We start from the raw sequence: 19,589 nt of genomic DNA on the forward strand, positions 1-19,589 counted from the left end.
GTGCAGCTGGAAATTGCACATTTCCAGGATTTACTGTGGGAATTGGGTCAGCCGCGTAAGAGTGGGGTTGCATACTCTGCGTTCGTGTACTCTGAGACCTCACTGTACCTGTAAGGATCTGAGTTGTAAGTCAACTTTAGTGCTTTTGAAAATTTTATCCAAGTCTAACAATGAATATAGAACATATCTCTAGATGACTTTTATAAAAGTATAGGGCAAGACGAATATTGAACCGAGTTAGGTGGGTATGCTTTAGCTACTTTTATCTTAGTTTAAAGGGGCTGAACATTGAGTTATTTAAAAAGAAATCAATCCCAGAAGCAGTTTTAAAACCTAAGGCTGCGTCTACACTACAGCTCTGTTTCAAAAGAATGGCTTTCAAAACTGAACATCGAAAGACAGCCTTTCAAAACGGAGCATTCACACAGGCAGATAGGGACTGAAGATTTGACCTGTCCTTTCGAAAGAGAGTGTCCACATGTCCCAGGGTGTTCTTTCAAAAGAACAGGGACAGGAAGTGCCGTGGGCAGGGTCACATGGCAGATGGGCCCTTCTGGGGCCGTCGCTTGCCATCCCTTTAAAGGGCCCCCCCACCCTATGCCTTGTCCTGTAGATGCCAAGAGCCAGCTACCTATCCCCAGGCACACAGGGAGGGAGCAGAGGAGGCATCTCGGGCCCCCATGGACCCCAAGCAGCGCCTCCCCACCATCGAGGCTGTGGCTAGTGCACTGGCGGGTAATGGCCGCTGCACACCAGCAGCTCTGGGTGGTCACCCTCCTGGATGCCATCCCTAGGGCGCAACGTCCCCACCTGGTCCCCTGGGTCATCTGCCGCTTGTGGGGCTTCCCCACAAGCAGTGACTGGTGGGACTGGCTGGTGCTGGAGGACTGGGGTGATGACCGGTGGCTACAGAACTTCAGGATGACCAAGGGGACATTCCTGGAGCTGTGCCACTGGCTCGCCCCAGTCCTTCAGCACCGTGACACCCTCCTGAGGCCAGCGCTCCCGCTCCAGGAAAGGGTGGCCTTCACCCTGTGGAAGCTGGCAACCCCAGACAGTCACCAATCTGTCGGCCGCCAGTTCAGGGTGGGCAGGGCCAATGTTGGGGCCATCCTCAACCAAGTAAGTTGGGTCTAGGGCAGACCTAGACTGCATGCAGGGGGGCGGTGCCCTGGCAAGGGGCATCATCAGGAACTGGGGGGGAGCAGCCCCCGCCAGGGACAAGGATGGGGATGGGTGGGCATGTAGGGGGCAAGGGGTGAGGACAGGGATGGGATGGCACCTCACACCCCCTCCCACATTCATGGGTGCACCCTCCTACCCCCTGCAGGTCGTCTGGGCCATCAACAGTGTGTTCCTGAGGCATCTAGTCCACTTCAGAGACCTGGATGATGCCATTCAGGGCTTTGAGGAGCTGGGCTTCCTGAACTGCTTTGGGCCCTGGACGGCACACACATCGTCATCTGGGCCCTGGAGCACAGTCACAGGGCCTATGTAAATCACAAAGGCTACCACTCCGTGGTCCTCCAGGCACTCATCAGTGCCAATGGTTGCTTCCAGGACATCTGTTTGGGCTGATCTGGCTGCACCCACGATGTCAGGGTGTTCCAGAATTCGGAACTGGGACGTCCCATGGCTGTGGGGACCTTCATCCCCAGGCAGGAGTTCCCCGTTGGGGGCATCACAATGCAGCCTGCCCTCTGCAGGCCTGGCTGATGAGGCCATACACAGGGCACATGCAGGCTAGCCAGGATGTTTCTAATGAGCGGCTGAACTGGGCCTGCAATGTGGTTGAATATATTGAAATGTTGAAACATTTGGCCCCTTGAAAGGGCACTTTAGATACCTACCCACCAGGCTGGAGGTGGACCTTCCCAACATCCCATCAGTGGTCGGGGTCTGCTGCACCCTGCACAACCTGGTGGATGTGAAGCACGAGCCCTTCATGTAGGGGTGGATCACCGAGGCGGGGCACAGGTACAAACAGCCCCCTGCTGCGCCGTGCCACCAGGCTCAGTAGGACAGGCTGCAGGTACGGGAAGCCCTGCACCAGGCCTTTGAGCGGGGGCCACAGTGACACCACCACACATGCACAGGGGACACAGGGTAAACCCAAACGATACTTTTTACTGAACACAACTGTCTGCCCCTCCATGAGCAAGGGAACTTTACAGGCACGAGGGGGAACAGCTCATGGGGAGCCGGTGGGAACTATTTACAGGGGTGTAGCAGCCCCAGATGGGCACCCTGGGAGGCCAGGGTTGAGGCAGGGGCGGGGGGGGTGGGCTTTACACCTTAATGGGGCTCGACAGCTGGGATCCCTGTCACTTGCATCCACCCTTCCTTCCCATTTCTGGGAGCCCTACTGGGGCTGGGCCAGGGCCAGCAGCACAGGGAGGTAGGGGTGCAGCTCAGGCGTGCTCCCCACGACCTCACTGGCGTCAGTGCAGGGCGCGAGGCCTCTATCTGGCTGGCCCTGGACAGTAATGTGTGTGCCAGGCACATAAGGCTGGCCAGTGGGAGGTGGGGTAGGGTGGGATCAGGGCCAGGGACTTGAGGTTGGGCTTTTGGGGGAGGTGCTGCAGGGGGGAGTAAAATGGGGGATCAGGGTGGGGAGGGGGAAGACGGGTGGGTGATGGGCACGGGGGATGGTGGGGTGATGGCGGGATGGGCAGGTGCAGGAGTGACTTGTGATGGGGCAGTGGTTGGGGCCAGGTGGCTGACCACGGCCTGGGTCAGGACCTCCAGGTTGGCCGCCACCCAGTCCTAGGCCTGCTGCTCCATGCAAGCCACTCCTGCAGCACACCCGTCAAGTCCTGCAGGGCTGCCATGTGGGCTGTGTCCTCCACCTCCTCCTCCTCCCTGCCCTGGAGGCACCAGCAGACAGCCTGGCAATGGCCCTGCGCTGTCCCTGGGCAGGGTCCAGGCTGCTCCCCCTTACCCTCTGTGGTCAGGCTTCCTGGGCCCATTGCGGGGCTGGTCCAGCTGCCGGAGTTGTGGAGACACGAGAACGGGGAGGAACAGGCTATTAGTCCCTACCAATGGCTCCTGTGAACCCCACCTCCCCTCCCCATCCCAGGGGCCATGCAGGAACTGCATCCTGGGGTTCCCCAGCTGGGTGCAGGGAGCGCAAGCTTCTCTCATCCCCCCACCCCCCTGTCCCTCTGTGGCCGAATGGTCCGTAGTGCTGTCCCAACTATGTGGCGCTGAGTGCCCCACATTGGCCCTCTGAGGCCAGGGGAGTGGGGCTGTCTGGCCTGCCTGTGCCCTGGGGCCAATGGCTGTGTGGGTGGGCTGTGGCCACCATGGGTAGGCCCGTGCACCCCCTACCTGAGCCCCGCGGTGACTGGCATGCCTGCCACATACCTCTGGGTCCCTCCAGGAACTCGGGCAAGGCATGGCTGGAGGGGGGCAAGCTGGATGGGCCAGTCAGGACATCAATGACAAGGGCCCCTTCGCTTGAGCCCTCATCATCACTCATGGTCCGAAGCCTCCATGGGCACCTGGTCCTGGCAGCTGGTCCTGGGCAGTCCTCCCTCTCCCCTGTCTTGGGCTCTGGCTTGGTTCCAGTGTCTGCCCTGTCAAGGACCACGGCTGGGGGGGTCCCTCCTCCTTGAGCCCAAGGAAGTAGTCCAGTTCTTTGAAGTAGGGGCAGCTGGTGGGCACTGCCCCGACCATCTGGCCATGTCCCAGGCCGTGCAGTAGCCCTGGCAGAGCTCCTTCGCCTTGGACCTTACCTGGTCCAGAGTGTGGGTGGGGTGACCCCGGCCAGTGAGGCCCTTGGCGAGGTGCTCGAACGCCGCTGCATTCTGGCGCCGGACCCGTCTGGTGTAGGACCTCCTCGTTTTCTCAGAGGGTGAGAAGGTCCCACAGCTCAGCTTCGGTCCACTAGGGGCCTCAATGCTTTGAGGTCTGGCTCCTCCCCTGGGAGGACTCCCCAGTGTCCTTGGGGGGGTCCCTGGCATGGGTGGGGTCTGGGGTGCTGGCCATGGTGCTGGAGTGCACGGCCGTCTGCAGGGGCATCATGGCAGAAAGCAGCTGTGCAGCAGCTTGGGCTCCGTGCTGCCTGCGCGCTCTCAGCTTCCTGCCTGGGGCTATGTGGGAGCCCGCTTCCTTAAATGCAGCTGGATGCTGGGGCCATAGAGCGCCGCTTGTTCTGTGAGCGGTGCCACCGCCTGCCAGCTGAGCGCCGCCATGGAGGACTCCTCCTTTCAAAACAGTGGGCCGAGGAGCATCGACACTTCCTGCCTTTCAAAATAGTCTTTTGAAAGGGGGTGCTCTTCTCACCATGGGAGTGGAGGACTGACTTCGACGGGATGGCCCTATTCTTTCGAAGTTACTTTAGAAAGTTTGCAGAGTGTGTGCAGACGCTCTCCGGGTTATTTGAAAAGAAGGCTGTCTTTTGACCACACTTTTGAATATACTTGCTAGTGTAGATGCACCCTACTTGAAGTGTTGGTCTGAAGGATATGAGAGAGACCACACTAGTGGTGAAGGGCATATTCTGCTAACCATATGCCACTGATCAAATTCTTCTTGCCTAAGTTTTTCTTAGGCTTTGCTCGCTAGGATCACTGTCTATTGAAGGATGCAACCTATCCAAAAAAGTGATTTTCACATTAACCTCTAATGACAATGTGAAATGTTTTTAGTTGTGACATTTTTCACCAACTCCTTGGGAACACTCACCCTAGAGTGATACTACTTCAGTATTGATAGTCAAGTGTTAAGTAGCTCACTAGTTCTCAGATGTTGCTGTATTACTCCAAGATTTCTATAGTGAAAATTACAGCTTCTTGAAGTGCAGAATAAAGCGGGGCATGAACAGTGAGCAACTTCAGTCTTTGGCAAAACTTATTGCATTGCCCCTCGCTTCAAGAGCAGAACTTAATAAGGGCTGTCTTCAAAAATTAAATTGAAGTTGCCTCCAGATGGAGGGCATAGTTGATCAATGTGGATGAAAGTCTGTTTGCTACTCAGAAACCATTGCCCTTTAATATGACCAACACTGAACAGAGCCTGAAATGTTAATGTATGAATACTGATGTTTTCCTTTTTGATAGCTAATTTTTTCATACTGCCCTATAGACACAATGAGAGCAGTGTGTCCATGCATTGCAGGACTTCTCAAGTGTATTCTGTCAAAACAGTGGTATATAACCCTCTGCATTCCTGAAAGAATGCCGCTGAGTGAATTTGTGGTTATTGATTTTTTTTCTAAATTGTTGTTCTTGGCGTATGCCTGGAAATGTGTAATAAAGATACTAGTTAAAGTGAGTAAAGTTGAGTTAAAATGCTCAGTTTATACCAATGATTGAAGATTGTATCAGCTTGAGAGAGTACAGCTAAACGCTTTTACTTTGTCATTTCACTTTTCCATTTCTTTTCATTTTTCCTTCCTGATTTTGCCATCCTCTCTCTTTTTCTCCTGTTTTCTGTCAGCCATTGACTGCACGGGTTCAAGCAGAGCGCTACCGGCAGAAACGGTCGACAACGATAATTTCCTCAGTGAGTGAATATAGAACTGTAGGAGAGTTGTAGAGATGCGTAGTTATAGACTCTGAATGCCTTTTAACATGTTTGATTAGTTTAATGTGTGATCTGATACCTCCCCCATTGCATTAAACTGTTTACTGAATGAACAGGGCTGTCATTAGAATTTATGGAGCCTTATACAGTATAATTAAACTGGTGCCCCTGTGCCAGATGGCAGCCGCAGGAATGGTTTTTTTAGAGATGTGACTTTATAATCTTCAACAACTCGCTCACGAAATATTTCTAAAGCGGATTTTCCACTAAGGTCCTGTAGACTCATGCAGTAAATTCAGAAACTGACAATATTCACCTGGCATTGGCAAATGCCCATTAACTGGCTTCATCACCACTTGAATGGCTGCTTCACAGGTTTGGTGTTCTGCTAATAGATCTGGTGGCTTTTTCACTTTCAAGTTAACTAGAGACTCTGTGGAGGAAGCAGAGCCACTGAACAAGAAGGGAGAATATTAAGAGCCACTGGTGCCCCAAATATTTGGGTGTCCTACACGATGGCAGGTGGGTAAGGACAGCACTGTGAATGAGGCAGAGATAGTCTTACTCTCCACCTTTTTCACCATTCAGCCTACCTGCTGAATGAAATAGTGGCCTGACATAATTGGAGATTAAGAGGACAATGGAGATAATACCTTTTACTGGATTCACCTCTCTTAGGGGAAGCGGCATGCTTTCCAGTTTCAAAGAGCTGTTCTTTGTTGTTCTTCAGTGCCTGAAACAAGTGATATTGGCCGCATCTACACATGCACGCTACTTCGAAGTAGCGGCGCCAACTTCGAAATAGCGCCTGTCATGGCTACACGTGTTGGGCGCTATTTCGAAGTTGAAATCGACGTTAGGTGGCGAGACGTCGAAGTCGCTAACCCCATGAGGGGATGGGAATAGCGCCCTACTTCGAAGTTGAACGTCGAAGTAGGGCACGTGTAGCTGATCCGCATCCCGCAACATCGAAATAGCGGGGTCCGCCGTGGTGGCCATCAGCTGAGGGGTTGAGAGACGCTCTCTCTCCAGCCCCTGCGGGGCTCTGTGGTCACCATGTGCAGCAGCCCTTAGCCCAGGGCTTCTGGCTTCTGCTGCTGCAGCTGGGGATCCATGCTGCAGGCACAGGGTCTGCAACCAGTTGTCGGCTCTGTGGATCTTGTGTTGTTTAGTGCAACTGTGTCTGGGAGGGGCCCTTTAAGGGAGCAGCTTGCTGTTGAGTCCGCCCTGTGACCCTGTCTGCAGCTGTTCCTGGCACCCTTATTTCGATGTGTGCTACTTTGGCGTGTAGACGTTCCCTCGCAGCGCCTATTTCGATGTGGTGCTGCCCAGCGTCGATGTTGAACGTCGACGTTGCCAGCCCTGGAGGACATGTAGACGTTATTCATCGAAATAGCCTATTTCGATGTCGCTAAATTGAAATAAGCTACTTCAATGTAGGGTTCACGTGTAGACGTAGCTATTAAGAACTGATGAAGAGCCTTGTGAAAGTCAAAATCTCTCTTCAACCAGTAGAAGTTGGTCCAATAAAAGATATTACCACACCTTCATTGTGTCTCTCACACCTGAGGATCATCATGGGTACAGAAACAGTGCAAATATACCATGAGTATTGTATCCATATTGGCTCCTGAATATAAGGGAGACAAGGTAGATGAGGTACATGCTGAACCTCTCTCTTCTGGCACCCTTGGGACCTGACTGGTGCCCGCTGAGAATTTGCTGGACCACAGGAGGGCAGTATTGTCTAGCATCTTATCAACAGTTCCACTGCTTACTGGGCTCTTAGAAGACATTTAGGAGTGAATTACAGCCAAATAACAGCACAGAACACTGAAAGCTGTGACTTGTGGCTGTAAACAAAGTTTATGGGACTGTGGGAAACTTGGCCCCACCCATGATAAATGGTCGTCCAGCTAACTAGAATCATGCTAGATTATGGATGCTGCCAGATGAACGTACTGGATTAGAGAACCACTTTTGTAGGTAACGCATTCCAGTGCTTTTCCACTGTGCTGGTGAAATAGATTTTCTTAATATCCAATCTGCAGCTCGCCCTCTGTAACTTTAGACCCTTGCTCCTTTTTCTGCCATCTGTCACTACTGAGAACAACCAGTCTCCATCCTCTTTAGAGCCCCGCTTCAGGAAGTTGAAGACTGCTATCAAATCACCCCTCACTGTTCCCTTCTGCAAATCAAATAAGCCCAGATCCCTCAGCCATTCCTCATAGGTCATGTCCTCCATTTTTATTGCCCTATACTGGACCTGCTCCAGTGCATCCACAACCTTCTATGCTGCGGCTTCCAGAACTGGGCGCAGTACTCCAGATGTGGCCTCACCAGTGCTGAACAGAGGGGTATAATAAGAACTTCTCTAGATCCACCGGAAATGCTCCTCCTAATGCACCCCAATATGCCATTAGCCTTCTTTGCTACAAGGGCACACAGCTGACTCATATTCAGGCTGTCATCCACTGTAATCTCCAGGTCCTTTTCGGCTGTACTACTACACAACCAGTCAGTCCCCAGCCTGTAACAATGCTTGGGATTCTTCTGTCCCAAGTGCAGGACTCTGCACTTGTCCTTGTTGAACCTTATCAAATTTGTTTTGGCCCAATCCTCAGATTACTCTAGGTCACCCTGGATCCTATCCCTACCCACCAACCTGTCCCTCTAGCATTGTGTCATCCACAAATTTGCTGAGGGTGCAATCCACTTCTTCATCCAGGTCATAAATAAAGATGTTGAACAATTCTGGCCCTAGAACTGATCCTTGGGGCATTCCACTTGAAACTGACCGCCAACCAGACATAGACCTATTGATCACTATCCATTGGGACTGACCATCTAGCCAGCTTTCTATCAACCTTACAGTCCATGGATCCACTCCATACTTCCTTAACTTATGGGCAAAAATGTTGTGGGAGACTGTATCAAAAGCTTTGCTAAAGTCAAGATATACCACATCCACTGACTTCCCCATATTGACAGAGGCAGTTACCTCATCATGGAACTTAATCATATTGGTCAGGCATGAGTTGCCCTTTGTGAATCCATGTTGACTACTCCTGAGCACTTTCCCCTCTTCCAAGTGCTTCACAGTTGATTCTTTGAGGATCCCCTCCATGATTTTTCAGGGGGTGGAGGTAAGGCTGACCGGTCTATAGTTTCCTGGATTGTCCTTCTTTCCCTTTTTTTACAGATGGGCACGCTGTATTTGCCTTTTTCCAATCATCCGGGACCTTTCCCGATCACCACGAGTTTTCAAAAATAATGGCCGAAGATTCTGCGATAACATTTGCGTATTCCCTCAGTACCTGGGGATGCATTAAACCTGGACCCATGGATTTGTGTATGTCTAGCTTTTCTAAAAAGCCCTTAACCTGTTCTTTCCCCACCAAGGGCTGGTCAGCTCCTTCTCCTATTGCATTGCCTGGGAGCTGACCTTGTCCATGAAGACAGAGGCAAAAAGAAAAAAAAAGAGCTGAACTCTTAATAGTGAAATTGTCAGGGAAGAGAATTTGTCCCTTGATTAAACACAGATACACTTAATTTTAAAAATGCTTCTGATTGATGATCTTGGAGAAGTTGGGGAGTTGTTTGAAGGCCAGAAGAGGGGTTGCTGAGAAGAGCTCTGTGAAAGCTCAAAAACTTGTCTTACCAATAGAAGTTGGTCCTATAAAAGACATTGCCTCACCCACTTTGCCTTTCTCATATCCTGTGATCAACGTGACTACAACAACACTGCAAACAGCAATCAGTAAAGTATGGAAGGCCTGAGCCTCGTATGTGATAGGAGGCCTACAGGAAGTGTGTTTAAGCAGTATTTTGAAATGGGATGGGGGAAATCAGTGATCTGGATGGAGCTGGGCAGCAAAAAATCTGCCTGTGAAAAAGAGGCAAGTTTATGTTTATATAAGTTGAACGTCTTTGGTCTGGTAGCATCCATGGTCTGGCATGATTTTAGTTAGCCAGATCTCCATTTATCATGGGTGTGGGCAAGTTTCCCCCAGTCCCATAAAGTTTATTTAGAGCCACCAGTCCTGGCTCTCAGTCTTCTGTGCTGTTATTTGGCTATAATTTACACCTAAATGTCTTTTAAGAGCCCAATGAGCAGTGGAAGTGTTTGTAATGCTGCTAGACAATATTGACTTCCCATGGTTCGGCAAATTCTTTGGTTCTATACTAGTCTGGTCCCAGGGCTGCTGGACTAGAGAGGTTCAGCTTGTACCATCCTCTCTGCCAGTAGGCAATATTATGATGGTTAGAAATAAGTCACTGATATTTTATATTAGGACAGGGGTGAGCAAACTTTTTAGATCATTCCTAAATTAGCAATTAGCAGAGCCCCACAACCTTTCTAATATAATCCAAACTGATGGAAGTTTCAGTTATGTTCATAAGAAAAAATAAGCCCTTTTGGCACATGTAAGAAAATAAGTATGTAGAATGTAAAATCAATACCATTATAAAAGGAGAGCCGTTTGTCTGTCTGTCCATCTATCCGTCCCACTATAGTCACTCCCACTGTGGTGGGAGAAGTGCATAGTAGTAGCAGTGGCTCTGGCCCTGGTGATGGCTGCTCCAGTGGTGACAGCCACTTTGACAGCCCCAGCAGCTCTGGCCCTGGTGGCTCCAGCAATGACCATGCCAGGCAGCGCCCCCAGTGGCTGCGGCCACTCCAGCAATGGCATCTCCAGATGCTCTGGCGATAGCATCCCCAGTGGCTTCAGCCACTCTGGCAGCCCCAGTGGCCCCAGCAGCTCTGGGCACTCCAGCAGCTCCAGCTGACTCCAGCGGCCCTGGTGGCTCTGGCCCCAGTGATGGTGGCTCTGGTGGCCCCAGCAGCTCTGGTGGTGCCAGCGGCTCCTGTGGTCCTGGTGGCTCCAGCCCCAACATCCCCAGCAACAGCATCTCCTGCAGCAGCTCTGGTGAATCGCTGAAATTGATTTAAGATGGTGGCCTGGGGGTGCCTGGCTCTGGGTAAAAGGGATGGCATTTATTTAGAGGGGTGGTCTGCAAGTGCCTGGCTCTGGGGGAGAGGGAGGGCATTTATATGGTGTGGGGTGGGGCTGGGAAGCCTGGCTCTGGGGACTGGGAGGGCATTTATTTAGAGCAGGGGGTGCTGTGGCGAATATGGAAGGTTGACAAACACAAGTGTGGCAATCCTTGAATTACTATTGGATTCCACTGTTCTAGAATATTCCCATTTGTCATGCAGTGCCGACAATTTCCCATCACGCCAGTGTTTGCAATGACTATAAACAAAAGTCAGGGACAGAATCTAGAGAAAAGTGGAGTATGTTCCCCTGCACCAGTTTTTACTCATGACCAATCGTATTTGGCTATCAGTTGGGTAGGCAGCCCTGGAAGCCTTAAGATACACGTGGATCAGCAACCTTTCCATAGGACACCATGGCGGAACTTTCAAGTTAGGTCTAAGAATGTTGACCAAAATGTTTTATGTACAGAAGTGATAGAGAAGTAATGAGAGCTTGTAGGAAAGATTAATAAAGTATTTGTATATGGGACAAAATAAAATTTGATTGAAAACCGACAAGGTGTACGTCGGCTTACAACCAATAAGATAGAAACAACCTTTTCTGCCTGTGCAAATAAGTACTTCAGCTGTAACCACCACAAAGGTTACACATACATAAAATACGCATCCATAAAAACAGTAACATATTTTAACATTTTTAATTAAATGGATGAGCCTTAGACTGAGCAGCCAGTTGTGCTGTGCCCCTCCCCCACCATGACATTTCACACTCCCCACTTTGCTCACCCCTGTGTTAGTACATTTAAGAACCTCTATAAATAAAGGAGGGATTGGAGATGGGAGTAGGAAAAAGAGAGCTCAGAGATGATGTTATAGAATCTAGAGACAATGTCTAACTCGTGCAAATAAAATTTGTGTAGTGTGATCCTGCAGGTCTTATTTACCAGAGTAGCCCCAGTGAGTTCATTGGTTCAAGCTGTTTTGACAAATTAGATCACACTTATGTTTTTGATAAGATACTGGGTGTGGGTGTAAAAAGTTCAAATATATTCTTCCTCTTACTGGTAGTTTAACTTTTCTTCTGATTCCACATTTTTGCATAATCTGAACTTAATTTCATGTGGCCCAACAAAATGAGCTGCTGTTAGCTAATACACAGACGCACAGTTCAATGCAAGATCTCTTTAAAAGGTTCTGGTATCTCCTAGCATTACCTGATTTTATTTACACTTTAAGAATAATTTCTATAGCCTTTAGCACATCTTTTGTAGTTTATTAGCCCTCTCAGTTGAGGGCCAATTGCTCTCTGAGCAAGAAGAATCCTACCGGATGCCTTATCATGCTTTATGCCATCCCATCTAGTGGCTGTATAATCCATGCCCCCTTGAATCAATGAAATGTTTTACTGCTTCCTGGGCAGCTGTCTGATGTTTTGTAATTCTAAGGCTCTTTCACAATAAAATTAAAATGTTTATTAAAGGTTCTTTTTCCTGCAATATCTGCAATTAAATGACAAATGGTAACAAAATGTTCAATGTGTGACTCTTTCTTCTGTACTTCTCATATACATTGATGTTGTTCAACTTTGTGTTCTTACTAGGTTGTGAAACCATGGTTTGAAAATGACCAAATATGGGTGTCATGGAACCACAGTATCGATGTTAATGTTACCAATGAGTTTCTGATAAAACTGAGAGATCACAAAGTAATTCTAACAATATGGGATAACAAGGACAAAGTTTCTGCAAAAGCAAGGTTTAGTAAACCCAGAGTTCCTTATTTGCAGGCAGAGGATTCAGGTAATATTGGTAAGTATTAATAAATATAGCCACGCTCCTTATAAAATTATTAGCCAGGGATAAAGTATGGTGCCCTAGCCTTCATAACAAGGGCAGGAGATGGATGGCAGGAGATAAATCACTTGTCTTCTGTTCTCCTTCTCTGGGGCACCTGGCATTGGCCACCGTCGGCAGATGGGATGCTGGGCTTGATGAACCTTTGGTCTGACCCAGTATGGCCATTCTTATGTTCTTATGTTCTTATGTTCTTAACATTTGTTATGAGAAAGTAGGTCTGCCACAAATAAGAAAACAGAAGGATTTTTTTTGTTTTAATATGGGATTACAATAGTTCAATGTGTTGCTAAACTATCATTTCTGTTTTTCATAACCAACTTGAGTGTGCCCACTGATTATTCATTCCTTATATGATCATTTTAGATTCATGGGTGTCATGGAACCATAGTATCAATATCAATGTTACCAATGAGTTAGAATTCTGAGCAAATTGCAACATTTTAGCTTCATGTTTGTCCCCAGCAAACTTAAGAGGTAGATCTCTGAAATCATGCCTGTGTAGAGCTGTAGAATCAGACCTATATTCTGAATTTTTCCATTTTCTTTTTAATTAGTAATTAGGGCATTTTTGTGTAGTGAGGGAGTAGATGTGTTCCAAAGTTGTACACATCTCCTTTTCTGATTTTTTACCCAAATAGTGAAGTACTAGTACATTTCTTTATTTGCTCAGGAGAGCTCTTGTGGTTGCCTATATTTCTGTGAAATCAAACATTGTCTTTCATAGAATCATGGAATCACAGAGCTGGAGGGGACCTCAAGAGGTCATTGAGTCCTGCCCCCTGCCGCAAGCAGGAGGAACCCCAACTAACTCATCCCAGCCAGGCTATGTCAAGCTGAGACTTAAAAACCTCTAGGGATGGAGACTCTACCATCTCTCTAGTCAATGCATTCTCTATCTCCCCAGATATTTTTATTCATAGGTTTTGTGCTGGCTGCATTGCACTGTGGAGTTTTTAAGGGAATTGTTGCTATCAAATAAAATATTTGAATGAACACTAAAACTGTCGGAATAGAGGGTCTGTTAATAGAAGTTCTCAATGGGACTTTAGGTTCCTATCTGCCAAAGCAATCTGAGCATGTAATTCTCATCTGCCAGGAGACAACTATTGCTGGGAGTGGAAACTCATATATTTCCTCTCCGGGCTGCATGCTGGTTCTTCTAGAGGGCTTGGAGGTGGTCACTTATACAGCAGGGTGAGGGCAAAAACTGAGAGGCCAGAGGTTCCACCTCCTAAACACTCATTCCATAAAAAACCTCTTTGCCTAGAGGTCAGTTTCTCTCATCTGTTCCCAGGGCTTTTTAACCTCTTTAGCAAGAGTAGTCGACTGTCAGCTCCTGTGAACATCAGCTGCCCGCTCAGAGTATGTCAGATGAAACAGAGGATTAAAACTATTTTACTAGCCACCTCTACAGGTTTTGGAGGGAACTTTCTGGCCTTGCTTGACCTTTGCCTCCAAACCCATAGTGCAGGGAGCTCATAAAGTGGATTCTCTTGGATCACAGGGAAGGGGAGAGCATGATATTGAGGAGACACTTGCCTTCTATGGCCAGAAAGTGAGGTCTGAATGGTACATAAAATACAACACAAAAAAGGGGAAATTATGAAGTTCGAATGGAATTTCCTTGTTACCTTTTTCCTCTCCAGGTGGGGTAAAATATACGGTGCTACTGCAAAGAAAACTCTTCGAGGACAATCAGCCAGAACACAGCAGTGTTAAAATAAAAGGTGTGAAGATACCCAGTGCACCAGAAAAACCTGTCCCGGGTTTTGCAGCAGGTAGAGTAGTATGTATATGGTTTAGGTGGGGATCCCGGGATAAGGAGCCCAGGGTAGGAAATGGGTGTGAGCTGGAAGACAGGGACTGGAAAGACTGGGACTCATATGAAGAGCCTAGAGGAAAGACTTCAACTGCCTAGACAGAAAGACTGAGACTTGGGTACAGTGCCTGAAGGGAGAGGCTGAAACTGGCGAGGCAAGGACACTAGGTCTGACATGACTACTGAGGACTGAGACGAGCAACCAGCTGAAGGAGCAGCATGACTGGCAAAGGCTCAATAGGCTGCCGGGTCAGCAAGAGGAAAAGAACAGAAGGGCTGTGTACCAACTCGGGCACTTTCCCCACTAAAACCTGAAATGGAATTCAAGACTCCTCAGTTTCACCATTCATATTCTGTTGGCAAATATCTCTGTGGCCCCCTGGTAATGTTTTTCTGACCGCCCTACTTCTGCCAGCAGTTACTTTGTTAGCAGAAGTGGCAAAGGACTGTGATGTGAATCTAAAGGTTCCAACCAGATGATGTATGTAGGACTCAGTAAGGATGCCGTATGAGCGGATCTGTCTTTTAGTTTGATTTGTTATAGACCTAGGGAATTACACAAAGGAAACCTGTTAATCTTTCAATTGCAGAGTCAAACATGCAAAAATTGTGAAATGCCAGAATTGTCCATGCTTGAGTGTGGCCCTTTCCAGGTGCTCTTAATATTGTTTTTGTAAAACAAAAAAGTGGTCATGTAGGACTTAAACAAAGAACAAAATAATACTTTTGTGAGGCAGACCCACTGTATCAGATCTGGCATTAACTTGGTGACTCTAGTTTTTGTATATAATGAATAGTAGTATTTGAAGAGGAACCACCTGTGAACCTCCATAACTTTGTTCTGACTTGAAATATATCTTAGGGAAGTAATTTCCTAGTTTTTGTTAATGAAACATCGTGGTATTAGAATTTTGTTTGCCCCTCTTTGGCTATGGTTTTTCTGGGCTTGCATTTTCTCATATTGGGGAGTAAAACTCACACTCTCATTTCGAAAGATCATTAAAGATCCAGTCGAAAATTTTCAGTGCCAGTAGTGGGAGTTAGCCCCAACTACAATCTACTGACTCTTGTATCTATGTATGTACAGGTTGAACCTCTCTCATCTGGCACCCTTGGGACTTGACTAGTGCCAGACGAGAGAATTTGCTGGACCTCAGGAGGTCGGTATTGTCTAGCATGTTACCAACACTTCCATCCAATTTTTTCCATCCATGTGTGGAATAATTTTATGTGCACCAAGACGTGGAGATATGCACCACCAACAAAAACACATACTGCACACTGGGTGGCTGTGGGCACTCTGCTCATCAGCTGGTGGGCACTTGAATCTCTCCTGGGTGGCCACCCAAGTGCTCAGCTCAGGAACACTAGTGTAAGCTAGAGGCTGATTCACATATGGACCTGCTACAGGTTGAACCTCTCTAGTGCAGCACCCTGGGGATTTGACTGGTGCCAAATGAGAGAATTTGCTGGACATGGGAGGTCAATGTTGTCTAGCAGCATTACCAACACTTCCAATGCTCTGAGAAGACATTTAGGGATACATTACAGCTAAATTACAGCACAGAACACTGAGAGTCAGGACTGTTGGCTGTAAACAAACTTTACAGGACCATAGGAAACTAAAACCATGACTGATTATGGATGTTGCCAGATGACAGAGCACCAGACTATAATCAACAAGGGAGACGATTCAAATTGTAGAAGTCTGTGTTTTTGGAGCTGAAGGACAATTCTGAATTCTCATCTTGTAGTTCTGCAAATTATCTAGTTGTTGCTTGCAGCATATAGTTCTTGTTACTGTATCTTGGCCAAATTCTCACTTAAACAACTGTGTTTTTCTTATTTAAATAGGTTCCCTTCCCTCCCTTTACACAACACTAGGTGCATCACTACTCAGAAAATACCACTGGAGGTATCATGCTATTCTGTCTTAACTCTTGTATTCCTAATGTTGTCCCTACATTTGGCACATTAATTTATGTTAAATCTTAAAACATGTAGTTGTGCCTGTTAGGTGTTTTATTTCTAGCCCTCTCATAAGTTTGTGTTTTGTGACTTTGCTTTACCTTACAGAGTTTCCTTATTTAGTTCTGGGTGTTGTGGGCTTATCAAAATTCGGTCTGGGGAAAACAGACATAGTGGAAATAGGTGATGTTTTTCACAGATAAATGTAACTTGATAGTTTTTTTCCCTCTTGTTTTCCTAGAGGTTTGTAGCTGTATTTTGGCTACTCTATGGAATTTTCTGAAAAAGGAGATATTCATAACAAGTGTGAAATCTGTTTTACCTCAGGGGAATATAAGCCTTTAGCAGAGGAAGATGAACTGTATGAGGCACCAGCATCCCTTTCAGGTTTTCAGTCTTTAGTTCCTCCCTCAAGGACAGATGACTTTCCTTCCATGAGGTAAGAATGCCTTCTGTGTACCACCAAGTAGATTATTACCATACTTGTCTTGGAATATGCTTACACAACTTAAACAAGGTTGAGAGCAGCTGGTTTTCCGAGGATTTTCATGGTTATGCTCTGATGTCAGAGTTTGTTAACTGTGACCTTTTGCATTCACATCTGTTGTAGAAGTAGTAGTACTTATATATATCTTATATATCTTCTATCTTCTATATATCTCTTATATCTTGGAGCATAGGCCACTGACAACCATTCAGAAGCATCTCCTGTTCTGGGCAATCTTTTCCAATTCTGACCAGGTGTATCCTGTCCTTAGTGTCTGCCTTCAGGTCTCTACACCAGGTGTTTCTTGGGTGCCCTCTTTTCCTTTTTCCTTGTGGGTTCCAACTTAAAGCTTGTCTTATGATGGTGGTGGTTGGTTTTCTAAGGGTATGTCCATTCTATCACCATCTTCTCCTCCTGATTTCTTTTTTGGCGGGAAGTTGGTGAGACAGTTGCCACAGGTCTTGGTTGTTGATGGTAGATCCAGAGGATTTTATGGGAGCAGTTATTGATAAATGTCTGGATTTTTTGGACAGTCCTCTTTGTTGTTTTCTAAGTTTCTACTCCATACAGTAGGACTGATTTGACACTGGAGTTGAGTACCCTAAACTTAGTCTGAGTACTGGTGTGCTTAGAATTCCAGGTGTTTTTCATGAGGAGAAAAGCTGTTCTTGCTTTCCCAATCCTTGCTCTCACATCAGCATCAGTGCCCCCCTGTTTATCGATGATGTGGCCCAGATATGCAAAGACTCAACTTCTTCCAGTGTTCTGCCATCACTGGCTCTATGCTACTGATGATGACTTTCAAGATCTTAGTTTTTCCCTTGTGGATGTTCAAGCCAGCTGTAGCTGTGATATCTGCAAGGTCTGACGTCTTCTCTTACATTTGTCAGTGGCTGCAGGACAGAAGTGCCAGATCGTCCACAAAATCCAAGTAATCCAGCTGGGTCCACAATGTCTAATAGATCATATTTCTTTTCCCTGTTGTTGTCATCTTCATGACCCAGTCTATCACCAGGAGAAAGAGGAATGGTGACAACAAGCAGCCTTGTCGGACTCTGGTCTTCACTTTGAAGGTCTTTGTGAGCTGATCCCCTTGGTAAACTTTGCAGGTCATTGCTTCATAAGAGTTCTTGATGATGTGGACTAACTTGATTGTATACCATAATGCTGCAGCAGCTGCCAGAGGGTTTCCCTGTGTATGCTGCCAAAGGCTTCCTCATAGCTGATGAAGTTGCTATAAAGTATTTTGTAATACCAGAGCTTCTCAATAACAATATGGCTATGTCTACACTTGCCCCCTTCTTTGAAGGGGAACATGGTAATCAGGGTGATGGGAGATTACTAATGAAGTGCTGCGATTCATTAGGCAAATTCCCACCCCCGCAACTAACTCAATAAGACCAGCTGTAGACATAATGTATGTAAAGTCCCTTGAGACTTTGGTGGAAGATGCTAAGTAAATACAACATTAGTGCATATGCCATTAACGCCTGAACTGTTACTGCCTTTGGGCAGTGAAACTTAGTATCTTTGCAGGTCACTTTTAAAGTGTTTGACAGAGTAGAGCAGGGGTCAGCAACCCCTGGCATGGGTGCCAAGAGCAACACATGCGCTGAGCTCTATCCCTCCTCCCCTCTCCAGCTGGGAGCTTGCTCAAAGCCATGCTGCCTGGGGTTAACAAAAGGCCTGCTTATGCTTCCAACCACCACCTAAACGTTAAAGCTCTGCATCTTCATTTATGTATGTATTAATGAAACTGTTGTAAGCTGCACTATTAGTGACCTTAAAAAGTATCACCAGAAAAACAAAATGAATTTTGTGCATCAGTATTCACTGCAGAAGATGAGGGAGATGCCCACACCTGAGCCATTTTTTGTCGCTGACCAATCTGATGAACTATCCCAGATCACTCCATAAATTGACCTGTTCTGTCCATTCCCTCTGAAGCATCTGGCACGGACCACTGTCAGAAGATTGGATGCTGGGCTAGATGGGCAATTGGTCTGACCCAACATGGCCATTATGTTCTTAGGTTTCAGACTTTTTTCAGAGCAGTTCATCTTCTTTCATTGGTGCACATAAAATCATTCCTTTAGTATTTGCAGCTTTTAGAATAAACAGTTCTGATGGTTTTCCAGCTTTTGTCATTGAAGATGTTGTAGGGCAAAAACAACTGTTCTGACAATGTCTTCCAAGACTTAATAATAATGACATTTTACATCTCTATAACACTTTCTATCAGACATCTCAAAGAGCTTCACATTTTGATGCTTGCCTTTTACTTCCACTGCTCTGTTACCATTTTTTTAAAAAAGCAATAATCAAGTCTTATTAGAATACCTCTAGTTCTGTACATGCAGCATATGAAAAATCAGAAACATAAAGAGTGTGTTTCTGGAGGGATGGGCTTTGGGTGTGTGTATATTTTTGCCCTGACTTTATAACTCCAGGTGTAGATGTTTGCGGCTTTCAGGAGAAGACGCACACAGTGGACTATTACTATTTATTATGTAATGTCACAACTATGTATAGCTTCCACATTTACAACTGTGATCCTGTTTCATTGGCTACTGCCTGGAGGTTTCTCTGATTCAAGTGTTCCTCATAAAGTGATTGCAGAACACAGACCACTGAGATTTACATTTCCAAGAGAACATGGAAGAAGTGGGAGAATTTAATGACAAAGATAAACTAAAGAGTCTTCGTGTCCCAAAACTTTAGTTGCTTTGGAGCTGCCTGTCTGGACTTCTACACATTAAAACAGCAGCACTTTAATGTCAGCTGCAGCCGGACCGGTACAAACAGTCACTTCTTACTGGTATGCCATACCAGCCCATTCTGGATATACCCATCTACAAACTTAGTGAATAGAGTTTTGTGCCATTGCTTTGAAAAAAGCGATCAGAAACCAACAAATAACGTGACTTT

The 19,589-nt window shown here is 46.8% G+C and overlaps 1 protein-coding gene across 1 annotated transcript in view; it reads left to right on the plus strand.

The window, feature by feature from the left end:
* CFAP92 (cilia and flagella associated protein 92 (putative)) overlaps positions 1-19,589 on the plus strand; it is a 135,382-nt gene that overhangs the window by 46,094 nt on the left and 69,699 nt on the right. The window contains exons 4-6 of the mRNA XM_075005903.1: positions 12,132-12,339; positions 14,034-14,165; positions 16,502-16,613. Of these exons, the coding sequence (XP_074862004.1) occupies positions 12,132-12,339; positions 14,034-14,165; positions 16,502-16,613 (452 nt within the window). The remainder of the gene's footprint in view (positions 1-12,131; positions 12,340-14,033; positions 14,166-16,501; positions 16,614-19,589) is intronic.

The sequence above is a fragment of the Carettochelys insculpta genome, chromosome 11 (assembly GCF_033958435.1).
Source record: "Carettochelys insculpta isolate YL-2023 chromosome 11, ASM3395843v1, whole genome shotgun sequence".
NCBI lineage: Eukaryota > Metazoa > Chordata > Testudines > Carettochelyidae > Carettochelys > Carettochelys insculpta.